The sequence below is a fragment of the Chrysochloris asiatica genome, unplaced genomic scaffold (genome assembly GCF_000296735.1).
Source record: "Chrysochloris asiatica unplaced genomic scaffold, ChrAsi1.0 scaffold00098, whole genome shotgun sequence".
NCBI classification, from domain to species: Eukaryota; Metazoa; Chordata; class Mammalia; order Afrosoricida; family Chrysochloridae; genus Chrysochloris; species Chrysochloris asiatica.
The window spans coordinates 5476117-5495561 of NW_006408616.1; the positions used below are offsets into that span (position 1 = coordinate 5476117).

General features: G+C 37.6%; 1 protein-coding gene across 1 annotated transcript in view; it reads left to right on the forward strand.

The window, feature by feature from the left end:
• The window catches only part of LOC102817780 (lymphoid-restricted membrane protein-like), a 105497-nt gene that overhangs the window by 62433 nt on the left and 23619 nt on the right, over positions 1-19445 (forward strand). Inside the window, exons 6-8 of the mRNA XM_006866978.1 lie at positions 8279-8386; positions 10000-10070; positions 18247-18304. Of these exons, the coding sequence (XP_006867040.1) occupies positions 8279-8386; positions 10000-10070; positions 18247-18304 (237 nt within the window). The remainder of the gene's footprint in view (positions 1-8278; positions 8387-9999; positions 10071-18246; positions 18305-19445) is intronic.

A 19445-nucleotide genomic window follows, 5' to 3' on the forward strand; every position in this document is an offset into this window, starting at 1 on the left:
ATTCTGTTCCATTGATCTATGTACCTTTCATTGTACCAGTACCACGCTGTTTTGACCACTGTAGCCGTGTAGTGTATTTTGAGGTCAGGGAGCGATAGGCCTCCAACCTTACTCTTGTTCTTAAGCAGCGCTTTGCTTATCCAGGGTCTCTTTCCTTTCCATAAAAAGTTTGTGATTGCTTTTTCCATCTCTGAAGAATGTCGTTGGGATTTGGATTGGGATAGCATTATATGTGTAAATTGCTTTGGGCAGTATTGACATTTTCACAATGTTAAGTCTTCCTATCCAGAAGCATGGTACATTCTTCCATTTTTGTAACTCTCTTTTGGTTTCTTGCAGTAGTGTTTTGTAGTTTCCTTTGTATAAGTCCTTTGTTTCTCTGGTTACATTTATTCCAAGATGTTTCTTCCTTTGGGTAGCTATTGTAAATGGTATTGCTTTCCTAATGTCCTTTTCAACACTGTCATTTTTTGTATAGAGGAATCCAACTGATTTTTGTATGTTAATCTTATACCCTGCCACTTTGCTGAATCTTCCAATGAGGTCTGATTGCTCAATTGCTGAAGAATAAAGATGCCTTTTGTTATCATTACATTTTATTTATATTGTTGTTGTGGATAATTTACACAGCAAAACCAGTCACTAATTTGATAGTTTCTACACGTACTACAGTGGCACTGATTGCATTCTTTGAATTGTACAACTATTCTCACCCTTCTTTTCTTCTCTATTAACATAAATTCACTGCCCCCTACAGTGCCCCTATATATATAGCCTTTCAAGCTGCTATTATCAATTTGATCTCAGAAGATGGTTTTTTAAGGGGCAAAATGCACAAAACATTTTTACTAACTAAACTATAAGCAATTGTTTGTTTTATAGAAGACTTCAGCAATTATTTTTCATTTAAAATTACAGATAATATTAGGGCAATAGTTTCAGGAGTTCAGTGGAGTACATGAGAATTTGAAATTCTATTCTGTATTTCCCCCTTTTTGAACAAAGATTCTTCTATGGAATCTTTGATCAAAATGTTCAGTAATTGGTAGCCAGTCACCTTGCAGGTCTTCTAGTCTTGTGGCAAAAGAGGCAGTTGTTCATGATAAAAATTACCCATACACTCCAGATCTCCTATTCTTGACTCTCCCTCTTTCTCTTTTTCTAGGCAAATAGAGACTATTGTTGTTCCTTGATTGGCTGCTACAAGCTTTTAAAATCCCAGGCTAACTCTGATATAGAACAAAAACTCTAAACATTTTATTAGGCCAGCTAGCTGTGATGTCCCATGAAATCATTACACTAAACCTCTGACACAAGAAACCAAATCTCATGAGATTTTTGGTTGTATGTAAGCAGCTGCAGCGCTTAAAGTTTTTTTGTTTGTTTGTTTTTTTGCTAATTGTTATAAGTATGAGAGAGCTTCAAAACATGCATGGAAAAAATCCTTTATCTTTTAATTCTATTTTTTCCTGAAAATTTTGAAGCCCTCATATATATCTATCACACAACTTTTGCCAATTCAACTTTTTATAAGTGTTCAGCTGATTAACAGCAGTTATAATAATTGGCTATGCAACCCTACCCTTAATCAGTGTGATGCTTCCACCACCTTTAATCCTCCTTTCTTCCTCCTATCTATCCCTGTTACCCACTAATAAACTTTGTTATCAGCGGTTCAAGCTCAACAGCCACTCCCAGGAAACACTATACAGGGTCGGTATGGGTCAGAACCGACTCAACGGCACTTAACAACAATGTATACATATTCTTTTTCTTGTCTTTTTATGTAAGTGATGTCATTCAATATTTATCCTTTGTGATTGATTGGTTTTACTCAATTTAATCTTCCAGCTCTACCCATATTGTATCATGTATCAAGGTCAGATAACTAATTGTACCATTTTACATTCCTACCCGCAATGGGTAAGGGTTCCAATATCCACACATTGGCGATTTTCTGATGGGAATGCAAACGGGTGCAAAATGACAGTACTACTGCTCTTGTCGATACCTAGATCTTGCTATTCGTTTGGCCACTTCTTGAATTCTTCCTCATTCCTGGCACTTTTTTGCCAGGCACCAGTTGTCCCTCCTGGCAGTCTGTCTTTTTCTCCTCATTCTCTGCTCTCACTTTTGAGTGTGAACACCAATTGTGGCAGAAAAAACTTTTACCGAAAATTTTTACTGGGCCTTTCCAAAATGGATCATGTTTATTAGGTATCTGCTTGTGTCCCCAAATACCGTAAGAATTAAGAAGTTACACGAAAATTCTATGATAATGGAACTTATTCTCTTTCCTGCTTTGCTCCAATCTCAGATCAGCTCCTATGTCTTACTGTTGTTGTTGTTGAGTGCCATCGAGTCGGGTCCGACCCATAGCGACCCTATACAGGGTTTCCGAGGGTGTAAATCCTTACGGGAGTAGAAAGCCTCATCTTTCTCCCGCGGAGCGGCTGATAGTTTCGAACCGCTGACCTTAAGGTTCGCAGCCCGATTCGTAACCACTACGCTACCAGAGCTCCTTGCTATAATTGTGATATCACAATTGGGTGACTTTAACCAACAGAACTTTATTTTCTCACAGTTGAGGAGGTTAGACGTTCAAGTCCAGGTACCAGCTTTAGAGGAAGGACTCTGAGAGAGAGTCTGTGCTCTGGGGAAGGTCCTTGTCTCTTGTCAGCTTCTAGTCCCAGCTTCCTTAGGGATCGTGTGGTGTGTCTCTTACCCTCTGTGCTTGCTTACTCTGGTCTTTCATATCTCAAAAGAGATCGATTTAAGGCACGCCCTACCTTAATATTGCCTCATTAACAGAACAAAGAGAATTTACTCCCCAGTGAGATTATAATCACAGGTATATAGGTTGGAATTTACCATATGTATTTTAAGGGGACACAGTTCAATCCATAACATCCCACCAAGATACTCTGTAATGTATGTGAAGTACCTAATTCATGCAAACAGTCCAAAACTGATAGCTGTTACTGTCACCCAGAATCAAAATGATCAGCAGTGTGAAGTTCAGAGACTACCTTGTAAAAGATCAAGGAATCTGGAGATTAATTTGTTTTTTTTTCTTTGAATGTCCAAAAAGTCCATTAGTACCAGATATTAAGTGTCTTACTATCCTTTTGAAGGAGCTCTGATAGCATTGTTGTTGTTGTTGTTAGGTGCCATCGAGTCAGTCCCAACTCATAACAACCTTATGCACAGCAGAACCTCACTACTATTGCCACACTTGAGTCCATCGATGCTGCCGTTTGGCCATTCCATCTCGTTGGGGGTCTTCCTCTTTTTCTCTGACCCTCTACATAGTGGTTATAAATTGGACTGCTAACCTCAGGGTCAGCAGTTTGAAACTCCCAGCTGTTCTGCGGGAGAAAGATGAGGCTTTCTGCTCATCTTTATAGCCTCAGAAAAAAAGATGTATAAGCCTCAGAAACCCTGTACTGGGTTGCTATGAGTCAGACTGACTCCACTGCACATAACCACCACCACCACCACCACCACCACTGTCCTTTTGAGGACTCCCTCATGTTATTACTCGTTTTTGTCTAAGATACAGTCACACTAGGAGGAGATAATTTATGAGGTAAAGATCAGGATCAATTTTTAAATATCTTAGAAGATTTGCTGGCCATTGTCTGTCCTGTTCTCTCAAGTTGTGTGTGGGTGCAGCCTTAATAACCTTGGAGAATAAAAAAACACATTGCCAGTTGCAGAATTGGGATGCGTAGAAGTTGACTGATAACTGCACTATGATCCTCCAAGTGGTGGGTGTGCCTTCTAGATCTGAGGGTGAGGGTGTGGTGTACTGTTAGTCAAAAACTGAAGGGAAAAATCCTATGAGGAAATTTAAATTTTGTTTAGGTGCCAGCTGTTGCACCCTTTTAAAGTTAAATTTGACATGTTTCTCTGCTCAGAATATTTAAAGTGACACTGAATCAAGTTTAGTTTTATTTTTTTAAGTTAGAATGAAGCACATTTATCTGTTTTATTTAAGCTATCTAGAACAAAAATAATTTCTCTGAAGGTCTTATTAATTTCTTGGATTAGCATCAATTGTTTAAAATGGATTACAATGGTGTTTATTACTGGCATATACCATAAAATCTACAGCAAGCATGACATTTTAATTCGAAGAGCAAAACCAATGGAATCCTAAGATATTATCTAGGTTAATTAATTGCCCCAACTAATATCTAAAAAGTGATTTCTTATTGCTTGCTTTTGTTTTATTTTTCTCTCCAAATATTGGAGTAATACTGCTCTGTGTGTGTGTGTGTTATGTTTGCTGGCCTAACCCATGGGAGAATTTCTCTCAGTTTGTTCCGTGAGAATGTACCCCACCCTACATTAGCCTCTTACTGTCAAAAGAAAATGGGCTGGACCCTGGCTTTTTATGTAATGTTATGCAGGTTAATATTTGAATGGCTTGTGCAGGAAGAGCTTTCCTTCTGCTCTGTGCTCTCGGCAGGGATTATACTCATTGACTTGAGCAGTCTTCTACCTGTAAGTTGATGTGTTGTCAAAACTGTTTGGTTTTTGCTCTTTATCAATTTCTTGGTTTAAAAATATCTCCAGTAGATTATCTTTTCCATAATCTACCCAGGTGTCTGTTTGGCGTGTGCAAGTTGTGTTCTGTGGGTCTGGGGTGCTGGCTTGAATAGGGGTAACTTTTGAAGCTGAACAAAAGAGCCCCATTAGAGAAAGTTTTTGTAAATTAGTTCCCCCAGCCTCCCTCTCACAAACACCCTCTCTACCTTTCATTAATTGTAATCCTAGAATTGAAATTAACTTTGAAAAATAAAATTTTTCTTCTTTGCTTACAAATCCAATTTATAAAGATCTAGAATTGAGAATTGGTGTATACAATAATAAGCCCCTGGTTCCAAACTCCTGGCTTTTGGACAACTCCTCCTTGTCCTTCAATGTTATGTAAATTTGCCCTCACTTTGAAGTGATTGAACCAACAAATTCTTCATCACAATCACTTTCTCTTGCTGCACATGCATCTTTAAAGTTCTTGAACAGACTGTTCCAGCCTTTTCTTGCACTGAATTAAGACTAAATAAGAACCATGGGCACCTCTCTGGCTTATCTAAAAATTCCACTTAAAGACAGACTTAGGAACTGATCTCATTTGTAACCCAGTACTGCCTGTATTAGGGTTGTTTTATGATCACAAACATTAATGATTTGGGAGTAATATCCGGTTACTTTCTTTTCAACTTCCATGAAATACTGTAGCTACTAGGTATGAGATTTCTGCAAAATCACAGAACTACTTTTTAAATCAATTTGTCTTATATTTATCAAAAGATTTTTCACTCAAGCATTTTATATAAAAAGCAAAAGACAAAAGAAGGGCTTACACAGGGAGCATTATTGCAAATTACAATAAAACCAAGGAAAAGTAGTTTTTGCTGTCTAGATTATTTAGAATTCAAGAAATAATTTGTCCTTTTGGTTTGTTTTTTTTCACAAAATTTCCAGAAATTATGCATTCACATTTCCCTCCTATTGGTAGCTAGTTTAGTGGAACAGGAAATAAAAAATTCATTGTCCTTTAAACCTCTTAAACTAAAATACAAACATCTATGACCCAGATAGGAACAAAAGAACATGTTTTCTGACAAAGTGAACTTTATAATTAAGTGCAGCAAAAAAAAAAAAAAAAATGTTATTTTAGTCTACACATAATAAAGATTTTTTTATGTTATGGAATGGTAAATAAATCTGATTTTTAAATTAAGGAATCTATGTGTGTTGATTTTTATGAACCACGAGATACTTAAAACTGAGGGCATTTCTGTTTTCTTATGTTTATAGTTTCCTTTCTTATTTAAATATTGCAATATAGCTAACTAAGCATATACTGATGACTGATACAGCCTATATTTAAAGGCTTAAAAAATGAGCATATAGTTTCTGAATTCTTCTTGAATGTAAAATATAATTATTCTTGAAAATTCAAACATCACCCACCTTGTTAACTTTTTCTGTTCGCACGAGTTTCATTTGTGGAATAATGTATTATAAAGCATGTGATTTACATTTTGTCTCCACAAATGGCCTAGTTACTCCTTTCCAGCCTTTTGTCACTGTCCGTGGCACAAAGTAGGTCTTTGATGAAAGTTTGTTGAATTAAATTAAAACAATGGCATATGAGGGACTTCAGTCGCATATAGTCTGGCCCAAAGGCATTTAAAGCAGAGACTAAATGAAGCAAGACATATTAGAGAAGTAGGTGCAAATTCTTGCTCTGTATATTTGTTGGATTTTTAAAAACATAGTTGTTGAGCATTTTAAAAGTTCATGTTTATGTCTTCTGCTAATTTAAACCAGGAACTGATGTCTTTGCTCCTCTAATAGACTGGGTTAGACAGAGTTAGGGTGTGCTTGGAGGCAGTTATTTTTAAGTGAGGAAAACACAGTTTTAAGTCTGGTGTGAGTTTGAAGGTTTACTCCCCCATTTGAAATGCTCTTGGGAAATTACATCATATCACTGGCCTCAATTTCCTTACCTGCAACAAGTAGACTTTTTTCTTACTAAACCTACTGAATAAAGATGTTGAGAGAAATAAATGAGATTATATGTAAATGAGCTTTAGAAAATTTCAGTGTGTTACACAAATTTACAAACTGCTACTGTTATACTTAGCAATCTCTGGTCAAAGCATTACCGTGCTATGACTGTGGCACAGATTTTCTTGGATAGATTATTCTTTGTAGAGCATACAGCTTCCCTCCTTAGAAACTTGTTGGTTGTGACAGTTCATAGGAGTTCTGTGTCTGAATACAGGATATTGAAATGCCTTCTTTCTTACATCTTCTGTGCAGGTTTTTATATATCAGCATGATTTCAGTTTTAAATGATTCATTTTTAATTTGTTTCCTCTTTCTAAATAAATAACAATGATCATGAAATAAACATAGTAGGAAAACTTATTTTTTTAAAAACCAAAAACCTATGTTTCCACTGAATGTTTTAGAAAGAGCAGTGAATTAATCAACCTGGAAGTCCTCAAATCTGAAGAAAATAAACCCACCGCCATTGAGTTGATTCAAGTTACCCCCAAATTAGGAATTTATGGTACAGACTAACAGGTTCAAAGGAGACTTTCAGATACTTGCCCTGGCAAGCTGGGAGCCCCGTTTTGTTAAGCTCCCTGTGTGCTCCAAGCAATTGGTGCTGACTTAGATTTATCCTTTAGATCTTTGAGATATGGGTTAAGTTTAAATTGTATGATTTGTCTAGCTAAAGAATCCAAAACCATATCTAAATCACCAGGTTAAAAGTTTTAGCTTGGATAATATTTCTATGAATAAAAATAATGCTTTATGCCCATGTACAATGCTCTGTTCAAAGAAAACTTAAGTTCATGAAAGAAACTCTTAACTTTCCATTAAATTTAGAATTTGTTTGACCTCAAAATGTATCAGGGTTTCTTTAAATATCAAGCTTATAAACAAGTTTAAAATTGGGTTGGGGATGGAGGTGCTCAATATACCTTTGAGGGAGTATGTACATCATTATGCTTTATACCACACCATTTCCATATCCTCCATGAAAGGGCAAAATAAATATGGGTTCATTGGAAAATATATGAAAATGTTTGCTTAGAACAACCTTTGTGAAACGTAAAATGTCAAGTTGTTGACCTTTTTCCTCTGTGTTTTCTGTTCTTAAGGAGAATGCTGCTGAGTACCAGTATTCTGAGCGCTTGCCACAGTCCAGGTCTGCCTGAATTTGCCTGTAGATTCATTTAATTATTAAGAGACTTCTTCAAACCTGATCTTCCAAAATATTTCTTCTCCTCTTTCAGCAGGGAATGCCCCACACTACCACTGCCTGGACACACTTCATCCACAGATAGTACTGTAACTTCCAGTGGTGAGTAGATTGGGAAAGGATTTAATGATCATTCAAACAAAATGAAACAAAGCTGGTGCCATCAAGTCAATTCCAACTCACAACGCGCCCTATAGGACAGAGTGGAATGGCCCCTAGGCTGAAATCTTTTATGGAAGCCAACTGCCACATCTTTCTCTCCTAAAACAGTTGGTGGGTTCAAACCATGACCTTTTGGATAGCAGCTGAGCATTTTAACTGCTGCACTACCTGGGCTCCTGATGAAAAAAAAAAAAAGTAGAACATTGGTATTATAACAATATGCCTGAAGTCCTGTGACCTATTGAGATGTGTGCAAATGAAAATGAAATAGGCAAATACTCCTTTTGCATAGCACTCACACTGTTAGTTTCTTCCTGTTGATAGATTCCAGCTCAGAAATTTTGAGTATGGCTTCTGGTGACCTCAACAGTAGACCACTCTATGAGAAACAGGAAGATACAAGCTCACCTTCTACTGTGACAGAGATTCAAGGTAAGCTGTTGAGGTATTCAAGTATAGTATATTATTGTCTTAAGACACAAGGAAATATGTAAACTGATAAGGAACTATCTTAAGGAGTTCAGAGATTGGTATAGTACAGTACAGTAGAGTATAGTGCAAAGAAGTCTAAAAGGTGACCATGCACTTTATTATATCTGAGGATGCTACCTGGTTTTATTGACATAGTGGGTTAAGTATTGGGCTGTTAACTAGAAGGTCAGCATTTTCAACCCACCACCTACTCCCAAAGAGAAAGATAAGGCAGTTTGTTTCCATAAAGATTTGCAGTCTTGAAACCCTATGGAACAGTTTTATCCTGCCCTCTGGGGTCAGTAGGAGTCCTGGTGTGGTGTGGCATTGTAGGATAACTTACAACTGCTAACCACAAGGGGTTAACACACCACTAGTTACCAGCACTATAATGATAGGATGGGGAAGCTTCCATTTCCACCCCACAAGAAAATTAATCAAGGGAATTTACCTGGGTTATATTTACAGGGTATTTAAACTTGAGATGTAAGGACTAAACTAGAGAAACTGCAAAGCTGCAGAAACAGAATTAATTCTCTGGGTTAATTGAAGAATATTAGTTCACACCTAACTAGAAAATAAAAACAAAAACAAAAAGCAAGATAGCATTTTTCACCTGCCATAAAGACAAAGATACTAAAGTTTCATTACATTCTGTCTTAAAATTTAAAGAAAAATTAAAATAAAATTTCTATGGGGAAAATTGTATATCCTTGGAGAAACTGGCTATCATTTTGTTCTTGTTGCTATTAACTGCCGTTGAGTCAGTTCTGATTCATAAGGACGACAATATAGAGTTTACAAGAAGCGGCTGGTGAGTTTGAACCACTGATCTTGTGGTTCAGACTGATCTTGCAGCCCAGTGCTTTAACCCACAGTGCCACATTATATAAATGTGTGAATAGTAATACATGTTGTAAATATTTTGCTCTTAAAAATAAAGAAATAAAATCTCTCTGTGGCTGCTGCTCTTTGTGCCTGCACTAAACTTTATTTCAGGACAAGAGATCATGTGAAGAGACAAATAATTATTGAGTATGCCACAGTATAAGTAAAATAGAGTTTAGATAAAAGAGATGGTGTGCATTAACACTGGATTTTTTTCTTCTTAATTTAATGACATTTTATTTAGAAAGATACCATAGTGTTAGAAAGATATCATGCTTTGTTGTCAGCCTTACAAATGTAATTTTTTAAGCCTGTTTTTCAAGCAGCAGCTACTAATTCTTCATCCTTCCTTCACCTAGTTTATATTATTACACTAATACCATATTTGATAAAATAAGCAGAATCAACTTAAAAACAACAGCAACACTACCACAAAACCTACTATTTGAAGGCTATTTAAAGAAATCCTACATGATCTAATTTCCGTGTGAACCTAAGCCACTGACTCCATGATTCTAAGACAATGGGCACATTTGAATTTTTGGTACATAATTTGTTTCACATATTAAGGCCTTTGCCCTTACTGACCTGCCCATCTTGGGTTTTTATTATTTCTTCCTCTTTTACTTGGTGCTACTTCCCCGACTGTTAGTGTGTTTTCTTATGTTTGTTTGTTTTTATCATAGGCTCCAGTCCAGCTTGTGACAATATTCCCTTTGAAGGCTCTATGAGTGAGGACAAAGCCATATCAAATCTGGTAAGAAAACATACACATGTAATAAGAGTGATTATATATCAAAATGGTAGAAATGTTCCCTAAGTTTGCAAAGTGCCCTTAGAAACATGACCTTACTTTATCCTTTAAAAATATTATGAAAGCAGTAGTCTAATTTGATCCATATCTTACTGAAAAAGAAGTTGAAGCCAAAGTGTCTTTGTGACTTGTCTTAGATCACACAATAGAGTTGATTCTATAATGATTGTTCACTCATTCACTTACCCATTTACTCATCAGTTGTCTACAGAAACAAGCTAAATACCTATCAGTTTGTTATTGTTAAGTGCCATTGAGTGGCTTCTGACTTATAGTGAGTGACCCTGCATAGGATTTCCAAGGAGCAGCTGGTGAATTTGAACCGCTGACCTTCCAATTCAAACCGACTTGCTCTCCACTGCTTACCCTACAATGCCACACAAGGATTTTTATCAATAGAAGACTGTTTAAATGAATTCATGCATTAATAAATAAAGTTGACTGAAACAGTGATAACCTATCTTAAGTTATATTTAATCAGGCAAAGAAACAATTACTCAATTATTAGAGTGCAATTAGTGATATGAAAAAAAAAGAAAAAAAAGGTTTGGTGTAGCAGACCACAGACGACATCATGGAGAGGGAACCAAGTGAATGGCTTGTTAAAGAACTCATATAAGAAATTTAGACCACTAGTGTTTCAGGCAAATAGAGGTGGAGAGGATGTATATAGAATCACTACTTTTAGGGAAGGCCAAGTAGTTTACCATAGTTGGAGTAAACAGTACATTTATTATTTTTATTGTTAGTTGGGTGAAGGTTTACAGAGCAGATCCATTTTCCACTCAATTCATACACATTTTGTTTCATCTCATTGACTTCAGTCCCCACAAGGAAACATCTTTTAACCCACGTTCTCCCTATATTCCTTACTTCCATTCCTCTTTTCCTAACCCTTCTGAACTGTGTCTTTGGGCAAATGCTACCCTTTTGATCTCAAAGGATTGATTATTCTAAGGTGTGTGTATATCCCTATAGTTGTGGTTCCCCTTATAGACCTATTGTTTGGCTGAAAATTGAGCTATGGGCTTGTGTTCATTTCTAGACCTGAATGGTGACTAAGCACCATAGTCCCAGGGATTCTCTGTCTGACCCACAAGTCTGATCTTTTTTATGGTTTTGAGTTTTGTTTCACATTATTACTTGCATTCTATCCAGGACCTTCAAATGTGATCTCTTTCAAAGTTGCTGATAGGTGGCATTCAGGCACCATGTAGTTATTCTGGTCTCTGGGTCATGGAGACTGATGTTCACTTGATCCCTTAGTCCATTGGACTCATTCTTTCCATGCATCTTTGATTTTCAACATTTTTCTTGGTCCTATACAGGGCGTGACCAATAGTTGAACCTTAGATGGGTGCTCACAAGCTTTTAAGAGCCTAGTTGCTACTCACCAAAGTAAGATGTAGAACATTGTCTTTGTAGACTGTGTCATACCAATTGACCTTGTTGTACCCTGAGACTGTGGACCTGAGCTCCTACACCCAGTGACTCATTCCTTCTAGGTGTTTGCTTGTGCATAAGAAGTTTTCATTACTTGGTTCCTTGTATAACTCCATGGATATATTTGCAGCAATGGTAAATGCTCATGTACAAATATCCTCTGTCAAACCTATGTTTATTTGTAGTTATACTTCTACTTTCTCTCCCACCCACATTCACCTGTGTGTCTGTCCAGCATCTCAATAAACCACCATTATTGCAGAATTGTATATATAACTGTATCTGTCTCTGTTGTCTTTAACCCTTGCTCTCCTCTTAGCATCTTCCTCTATCTCCATCATGTTTTCCCAATCTCCTCTTCTTGTTTATTACCGTCCCCTTCACACAAGTTAGCATATCAGTAACTGACCCTTCTTTCTCTTCCTATCCCGAGGAAACATCAAAGAATGTTTTTTAGTGTGTAAACCTTTTAATGATTTCTTTCAGTAGTTGTCACATACAATTTTTATCCTTTCATGATTGACAAATTTCACTGAAGAATCCTGGTGAGGCACTGGGGATTAATGTGCTGGACTGCAAAGTCAGTTTGAACTGCACTGTCAGCAATTCAAGCTCACTAGCTGCTGCTCTTCAGAAACTCTACAGAGGGTCGCTTTGAGTCAGAACTGACTTGATGGCACTTAACAACAACAATTTCACTCAGCATAATGCCCTCCAGGCTCATCCATGTTGTGAGGTGTTTCATAAATACTTCATTATTGTTTAATATTACATAGTACCCTGTTATATGTATGTAATTTGGTTTGTTTATCCATTCTTCCATTGATGGACACTTAGGTTGTTTCCATCTTTTTGCCATTGTGAACAGTGCTTTGATGAACACGGGTGAGTGCCTACCCATTCGTGCTATGACTCTTACTTCTCTAGGGTATATACCAAGTAAAGGGATTGTGACATCATATGGTATTTCTGTTTCAAAGAAGTGCCATGGTGATTGCTCCATTTTACAGTCCCTCCAGCAGTGGGTCAGGGTTCTCGTCTCTTCACACACTTGTCAGCATTGGTGATTTTCTGAAACTTTGCTATTAATACTGAAGTGAGATGATATCTCATTTCGAGTTGCATCTCTTCTGGTGTGGCACTGTAGAATAAGCACAGGACTGTGAACCACAAGGTCAGTGGTTCACACCCACAGCTACCCCTCAAAAATCCTGTACAGGGTCACTGTGAGTTGGAACTGACTCCATAACACTTAACAACAACATTAACAATGACTAATGATCATGAGCTCTGGTAGTATAGTGGTTATGAATCGGGTTGCGAACCACAAGGTCAGCAGTTCGAAACTACCAGCTGCTCTGCGGGAGAAAGATGAGGCGATCTGCTCCCGTAAAGATTTACAGCCTCGGAAACCCTGTTCAGGGTCGCTATGGGTCGAAACCGACTTGACGGTACTTAACAACAACAACAACAATGATCATGAATATTTCTTCATATGTTTGTTGGCCACCTGAATGTCTTCTTAGGTGAAGTGTCTTAAACAATACATTTGAGATAGTGTATATAATGGAGTTCTGGTGTGGCACTGTAGGATAAAGCACTAGATTGCAAGGTTGGTTTGAACTACAAGGTTGGCAGTTCAAACTCACCAAATGTTCTTCAGAAATTCTATACAGGGTTGTTCTGAGTTGGAACTGACTCAATTGTACTTAACAATAACAATCTAATAGTCAAGAGCAGACCCTGGAGCAGACCCAGAATCTGTGACTCATATTGTAGTTCTCTACTTACAAGTTGCATGGTTTGGGGATTTTATCTATACCTGACTTTTCTTATTTCTAAAATACATAGTAACTGTACCAACTAGGGTTATTGGCAGGATTAGGTGAATTTAATACATGTAAGGTGCTTAAAGTAAGGGTACATACGTGCTGCTGCTGCTGCTGCTGTTTTTGTGGGGGTTTTTTCATTCAGAGAGTAGTGGAAAGATAGAAGCACTAGGCAAGAATTAGATAATGAAGACCCTGCGAAGCCGTGTTAAACTGTGTGAATCTTATCCCACAAGCTCTGTCATTTTACAGTTGGGAGATTTGTGTGTGAAGGGAATAACATAATCAAATTTAGTCATTTTGGGGGCTTTTCTGTTATAGAACTAAATTATTTAGAAAGGACGCTTCCCTGCTCTGACATCTAGATAATGTCCCCTGTTCCATACTTCCATAACATTCTACCTGGTCTCAATCATAACACTGTTTAGCTTGATTGTAGTTATATTATGGACAAAATTCTTGGTCAAATATTGGAATTTCCATTCTCCTTAACTGTCTCTATAATTATTTCTTTTTTACCACATCAGTAAGTAAAAAATAAGGAGCTTTGGTAGCACAGTGATTATGTTCTCAGCTGCTAACCTAAAGACCAGCGGTTCTAACCCACCAGCTGTCCTACAGGAGAAAGATCAGTTTAGGAGGCTGAATTTCCTCAAGGTTACCTGACTTGAGTTTGCTTTTTTAATGTTTGCCTTGCCTGGTGGACTGTAAGTTCTGTGAAAGTTCAGCTTGATTCTACCTTGTCCTCTCTAGAACTCAACAACTTACACAGTACCGGACACATAAACGGTGATCAATAAATGTTTAAGTAAATTGTTGTTGTTGCTAAGTGCCTTTGAGCCATTTCCAGCCCATAGCAACCCTGTGCAGGGTTTCCAAGGTGCGGCTGCTGAGTTTGAACTGCCAACCTTGCTGCTCCAACTGACTTTGCAGTTCTGCGCACTAACCCACAGCACTCCTTAAATGGGACTCCTTAAGTAAATTAGGAGTCAACATAACCCAAGTAAACCCTGTTGAGTGTTATGCAGTTGTGAAGCACCATGCTAACACTGTAAGGATAAAACAAGTTAAATTTGTTTCTTTAATAAGAAGACTCCTCACCACTGTTACGAATGAATTACTGAAGAGTAGCTTGTAGAGTATGGATCAATTCCATTCTGTGTAATCAGAGGTCATATTTATTAATTTCTCTCTCTGTTGAATGCGATGGGTTTTGTGTGCACGCATGTGCATTATTGTTGTCTCCTTGATATATAAGCATTATTTTAGTCAGAAAAATAATGCAGTTTGCTTGTAAGAAACAGACTCACTCAAGAAAACTTACGAGGTGGTTATGACATGAAAACATTTGGATCAATGAAGTGGGAAAAATTGTATAGATCAGCAATCTACTCTCAAGACAGAGGTGTGATTCTTTTTGTGATTTAGAATGACACTTTTGACTGCTCATGTGAAGGATAGATAGGATAGTGTGGACTACCACACATGCTTGAAAGTAGAGGCTCTCAACAAATAATGTTGTTGTTGTTAAGTGCCGTTGAGTTGATTCTGACCCATAGTGACCCTGTATAGGCTTTCCAAGGAGCAGATGGTGAACTTGAACTGCCGACCTTGCAGTTCAAATGACTGCAGTCTGACGCATTAGCCCACAGCACCACACCAGGACTGTGCTGAGTCGAAACTGACTAGACGGCTCTTGACAACAACAGCAGTCTTTCATGGTAGAGTCCTAGAGAGGGGAAAAAAGTTCCTTCTTGGCTCAAAAATACAAGTTAAAGAAATGAAAAGAGTTAAAAAAACTGATGGATTAAAAAAGCATAGTTAAATGGAGACAAGGAGACTGGTTAGAGTGCTATTGTATTAATTTAAACAAGAGAAAAAAAGTGGTCTGAATTGAATGAGAAGGGAGAGATGACTAATTTGAGAGATATTTAGGTGGTAGAATTCACAATATATGTGACTCATAGCAGGGTGTGGGAAAGAATAAATGCCTAGGTTTATGGCTTCACCCACAGAATGAATACAATAACATGAGGGGAGGGACAAGAGCAAGAGTAGAATTTGTGAAATTACATAAAGTTTTCAGACTGATGGTGGGAGACAAGTAGTTTGTAGGGAAATTTTTATCTGTCACTACATCCCATATTTATGATGTGGAGATTCTAAGGCTTACTCATGAGGCTTTCAGGTACAGACTTACTTAGGAAAATTATTAGCACAGAACCAAAAGTATGGATGAGATTTCCTTAAAAGTCTTGCTAATAACATGAGAATAGTAGATGTTGATGAAAAGCATCTTGTTAGACAGGAAAATGCAGATCAGACTGACAAGGAGGGGCTGATACAGAAGAGAAACCAAGGGAAGAAAAATCTTTAAGAAAGAGAGATCTGTAGATAGTTTAGATGCATCAGTGAGATCAAGTAAGATAAAAATTGAAAATTATTCACTGGATTTGGCATTAAGGGGTTCATTGGTAGCCTAATAAGAACAGTTTTCTTGGCATGTTGAGTACAGGGGAAGACTAGTTAACTGAGTGGGAGATAAAAAACTGGAAAGATCAGACCTTGATAGCTCCCAAAGCTTGTCTGTGAAGTACAGGAGAGGAAGAAAATGCCACAGATAGGAGAGGTCATGGGACTGAGAGAGGGTTTGAAAAAATTTGTATATTAATAGGAAGGTTCCAGTGCCTACCTGTACTATTACATTTGTTAAATTTTATCAAAACTGATTTTTTTTTGTCTAAAAATTACATGATGGGCATTGATAGCTCTACAATGACATTTGTCGTCTTAGCTTTTATTTTTTAGTGGAACATCTCTTCAGTTTTCTAAGTTTATTCACTAATCTATGAAGCTTAGTGAATAAAAATAATTATATAGCTATAGTTTTGCATTGGATTTCCCCATGAAAATCAATACAGTTCCATTTGGTTATCATGGTGACTCTCATTCAACAGAAACATATATAGAACAGTTGATTGGTTGTAGGACTGTATTAGTTTCCTACAGCTTCCATAACAAATTACCATAAACTGGTTGACATAAAACAACACTAAGTTATTTTCTCACAGTGTGAGAGGGTTGTTGTTGTTAGGTGCCATTGAGTCGGTACCGATCCATAGCGAATTTAGACACAGCAGAACGAAACATTGCCCGATCCTTGGCCAACCTCACTACTGTTGCCATGCTTGAGTACATCAATGCTGCCACTTGACCAATCCATCTTGTTGGAGGTCTTCCTCTTTTTCTCTGACCCTCCACCTTACCAAACATGGTATCCTTCTCCAAGTGTGAGACGGTAGAAGCCTGAAATTAACATTATCAGCCAGCTCCAGCTATGTTCCCTCCAAAGGCTTTGAGGTAGAACCTGTTCTATAACTTTGTTTTAGCTTCTGGTGGTTGCCAGCAGTCACTGGAATCCCTTACCTTGTAGACTCATTACCCCAGTCTCTGCCTCTGTTTTCATATGGCATTCCTCCCTCTGTATATCTGTTTCTCTTCTAAATCAGAATCTGTCTTTGCATTTAGAGCCCACACTAATCTAGTGTGGAGAGCTGGTGTGGGTACTATAGGATCAGCACTAGACTGCAAATCACAAGGTCGGCAATTCAAACTTACCAGCTGCCCCTCAGAAACCCTATACAGGGTCACTATGAGTTGGAACTGGCTCGGTGGCACTTAACAACAACAACTATAATCTAGTATGACTAATTTCATCTTAATTGCATCTGCAAAAAAACCTTATTTCCAAATAAGAACACATTCATGGGTACCAATTAGGCATGGCTTTTGGAGGAGAAACACTCTTCAACATCGGAGGAGAAACACTCTTCAACACACTACCAAAAAAAAAAAACAACTCAGCCTAAGTATCATGGTGTCCTTTCTGATTTATGGTCACCCTGTGTCATGGTGTCCTTTCTGATTTATGGTCACCCTGTGAGAGTCAGAGTAGAACTTGTTCCTTAGGATTTTCACTGGCTTATATTTTTTGAAGTAGGCCTTTCTTCTGAGGTGGAGTAGACTCCAATCAACAACCTTTCGGTTAGTAACTGAGAGCATTAACTATTTGCCATAATCAGGAACTCCTACAGTGACCTTAAAATATATTCATTTGAAGTAAAAGCCTAGCATAACATAATCTTATCAGCTATTTATGCTATATTAGCCTCAACAACCCATGTAGAATGTCATACGTGGAATCAGTAGATCACCCATACTTTACCTCTTCATCAGTCTGTACCATCCTACCTCTCTATGAATCCCAGCCCTGTTTCTTGTTTGTAGAGACTTTCCATGCTACTCAACCTATATGGTGTTTCTCTCATCAATTTTTAGAATGTTTACTTGTAAACAGATTTTTATATGTGGTAATAATAGATCCTTATTATTTTATAGAAATTTGAATCATTTTTTGCTGTTGTTCTTGTATTTATGTTCTTTCTTATCCTAGCTAAATTGGAAACTCCTTGGAGTCAGTCTTATTTTCTTTCTAATCACTAGTATAGTTCCTTAAAAACTGTTGTTTGTTGTTAAGTGCTCCCAAATTTGTTCCAACTCACAGGACACTTTATAGAGTTTCTGAGGCTGTAAAATTACTGTGCAAATCTTTGCAGCAATAGAAAACTACATCTTTCTTCCTCAGAGTGACTGATAGATTTGAATTGCTGACCTTGTGGTTCCCAGTCCAGTGTTTATTCTACAGTGCCACTGCACTCCCTTAAATACTGTAAAGTAGCTAATATTTTTGTCAGAATGTGGCTAGAAGAGGACAGGAAGCAGGGAAATGATTGCTTATAAAGAATTTCTACTCTATGTACAGCAATAAAATCTCTTTATGATTTTAGGAAGCTAAGAAGGAACCAGAAACAATGGAAGCACTTAGGAAAGAATGTGTTGCAGGAGGTAAGGAATGTTTTTGTTCAACCCTGATGTGAACTTTTGTTCTCTGCTGTTATTTTATGGTCAAAATATTTCTAATTAAAGATAATGGACCTGCAAATTCTACATTATGGATTGTTGTTGTGAAGTGCCAACGAGTCGATTCCAACTCATAGTGAACCAGCATAGGGTTTCCTGGGAGCAGCTGGTGAACTTGAACTACCAACCATGAGGTTCAAACTGACCTGGCAGTCCAGCGCATTAACCCACAGCACTACATTATGGATAAGATCCACCAGTAGGACTGATTCTTGATTACATTTATATCATTTCCAGAAAATCACATTTACATTGCCTTGCCAGTGAAATTCTAGAGCAATATTTAATTCTGCTACCTATTCATACCTTCTCTGTTCTCAGCCTTGACTGATGTTAAGTGCTGTCAAGTTGGTTCCAGCTTATAGCGACCCCATATAGGGTTCCAAGTAACAACTGATGGGTGTGAGCCACCAGCCTTGTGGCTAGCAGTGCATTGCTTATCTTATAGCACCACACCAGGATGGATGAGGTATTAAGCTAAATTCTTTATATACATATATAGTTTGATTTAGTCTTTCCAAATGCTATCTTAAAGTAAGTGTCCTGCTATTCAGTGTTCTAGCCTGTGAGATACACATAACAACAGGACCTTCTGGTGTGGCTCTGTAGTATAAGCATTGGACTGCTAACTGTAACGTTGGCAGTTCAAACCCACCAGTTGATCCTTGGAAACCCTATACAGGATTACTATAAGTTAGAACCAACTCAACAGCACTTAATAACAAACAACAACAGTATTTAAGTCGGGCTGCCAACCGCAAGGTCAGCAGTTTGAAACTATCAGCGGTTCTGCAGGAGAAAAGATGAGGCTTTCTGCTCCCGTAAAGGTTTACGGCCTCATAAACCCTGTACAGAGTCACTATGAGTTGGAACCAACTCCACGGTACTTAACAACAACAACAACTAGAGATAAGAAAGAAAAAAGATTGACTCCAGAGAGTTTCCAATATAGTTAAGACAAGAACATAAATGCTTGAAAAACGGCAAAAATGATTCAAATGTCTATAAAATAATAAGGATCTATTATCAAAATATAATCACCAAAGGAGCCCTGGTGTGGCACTGT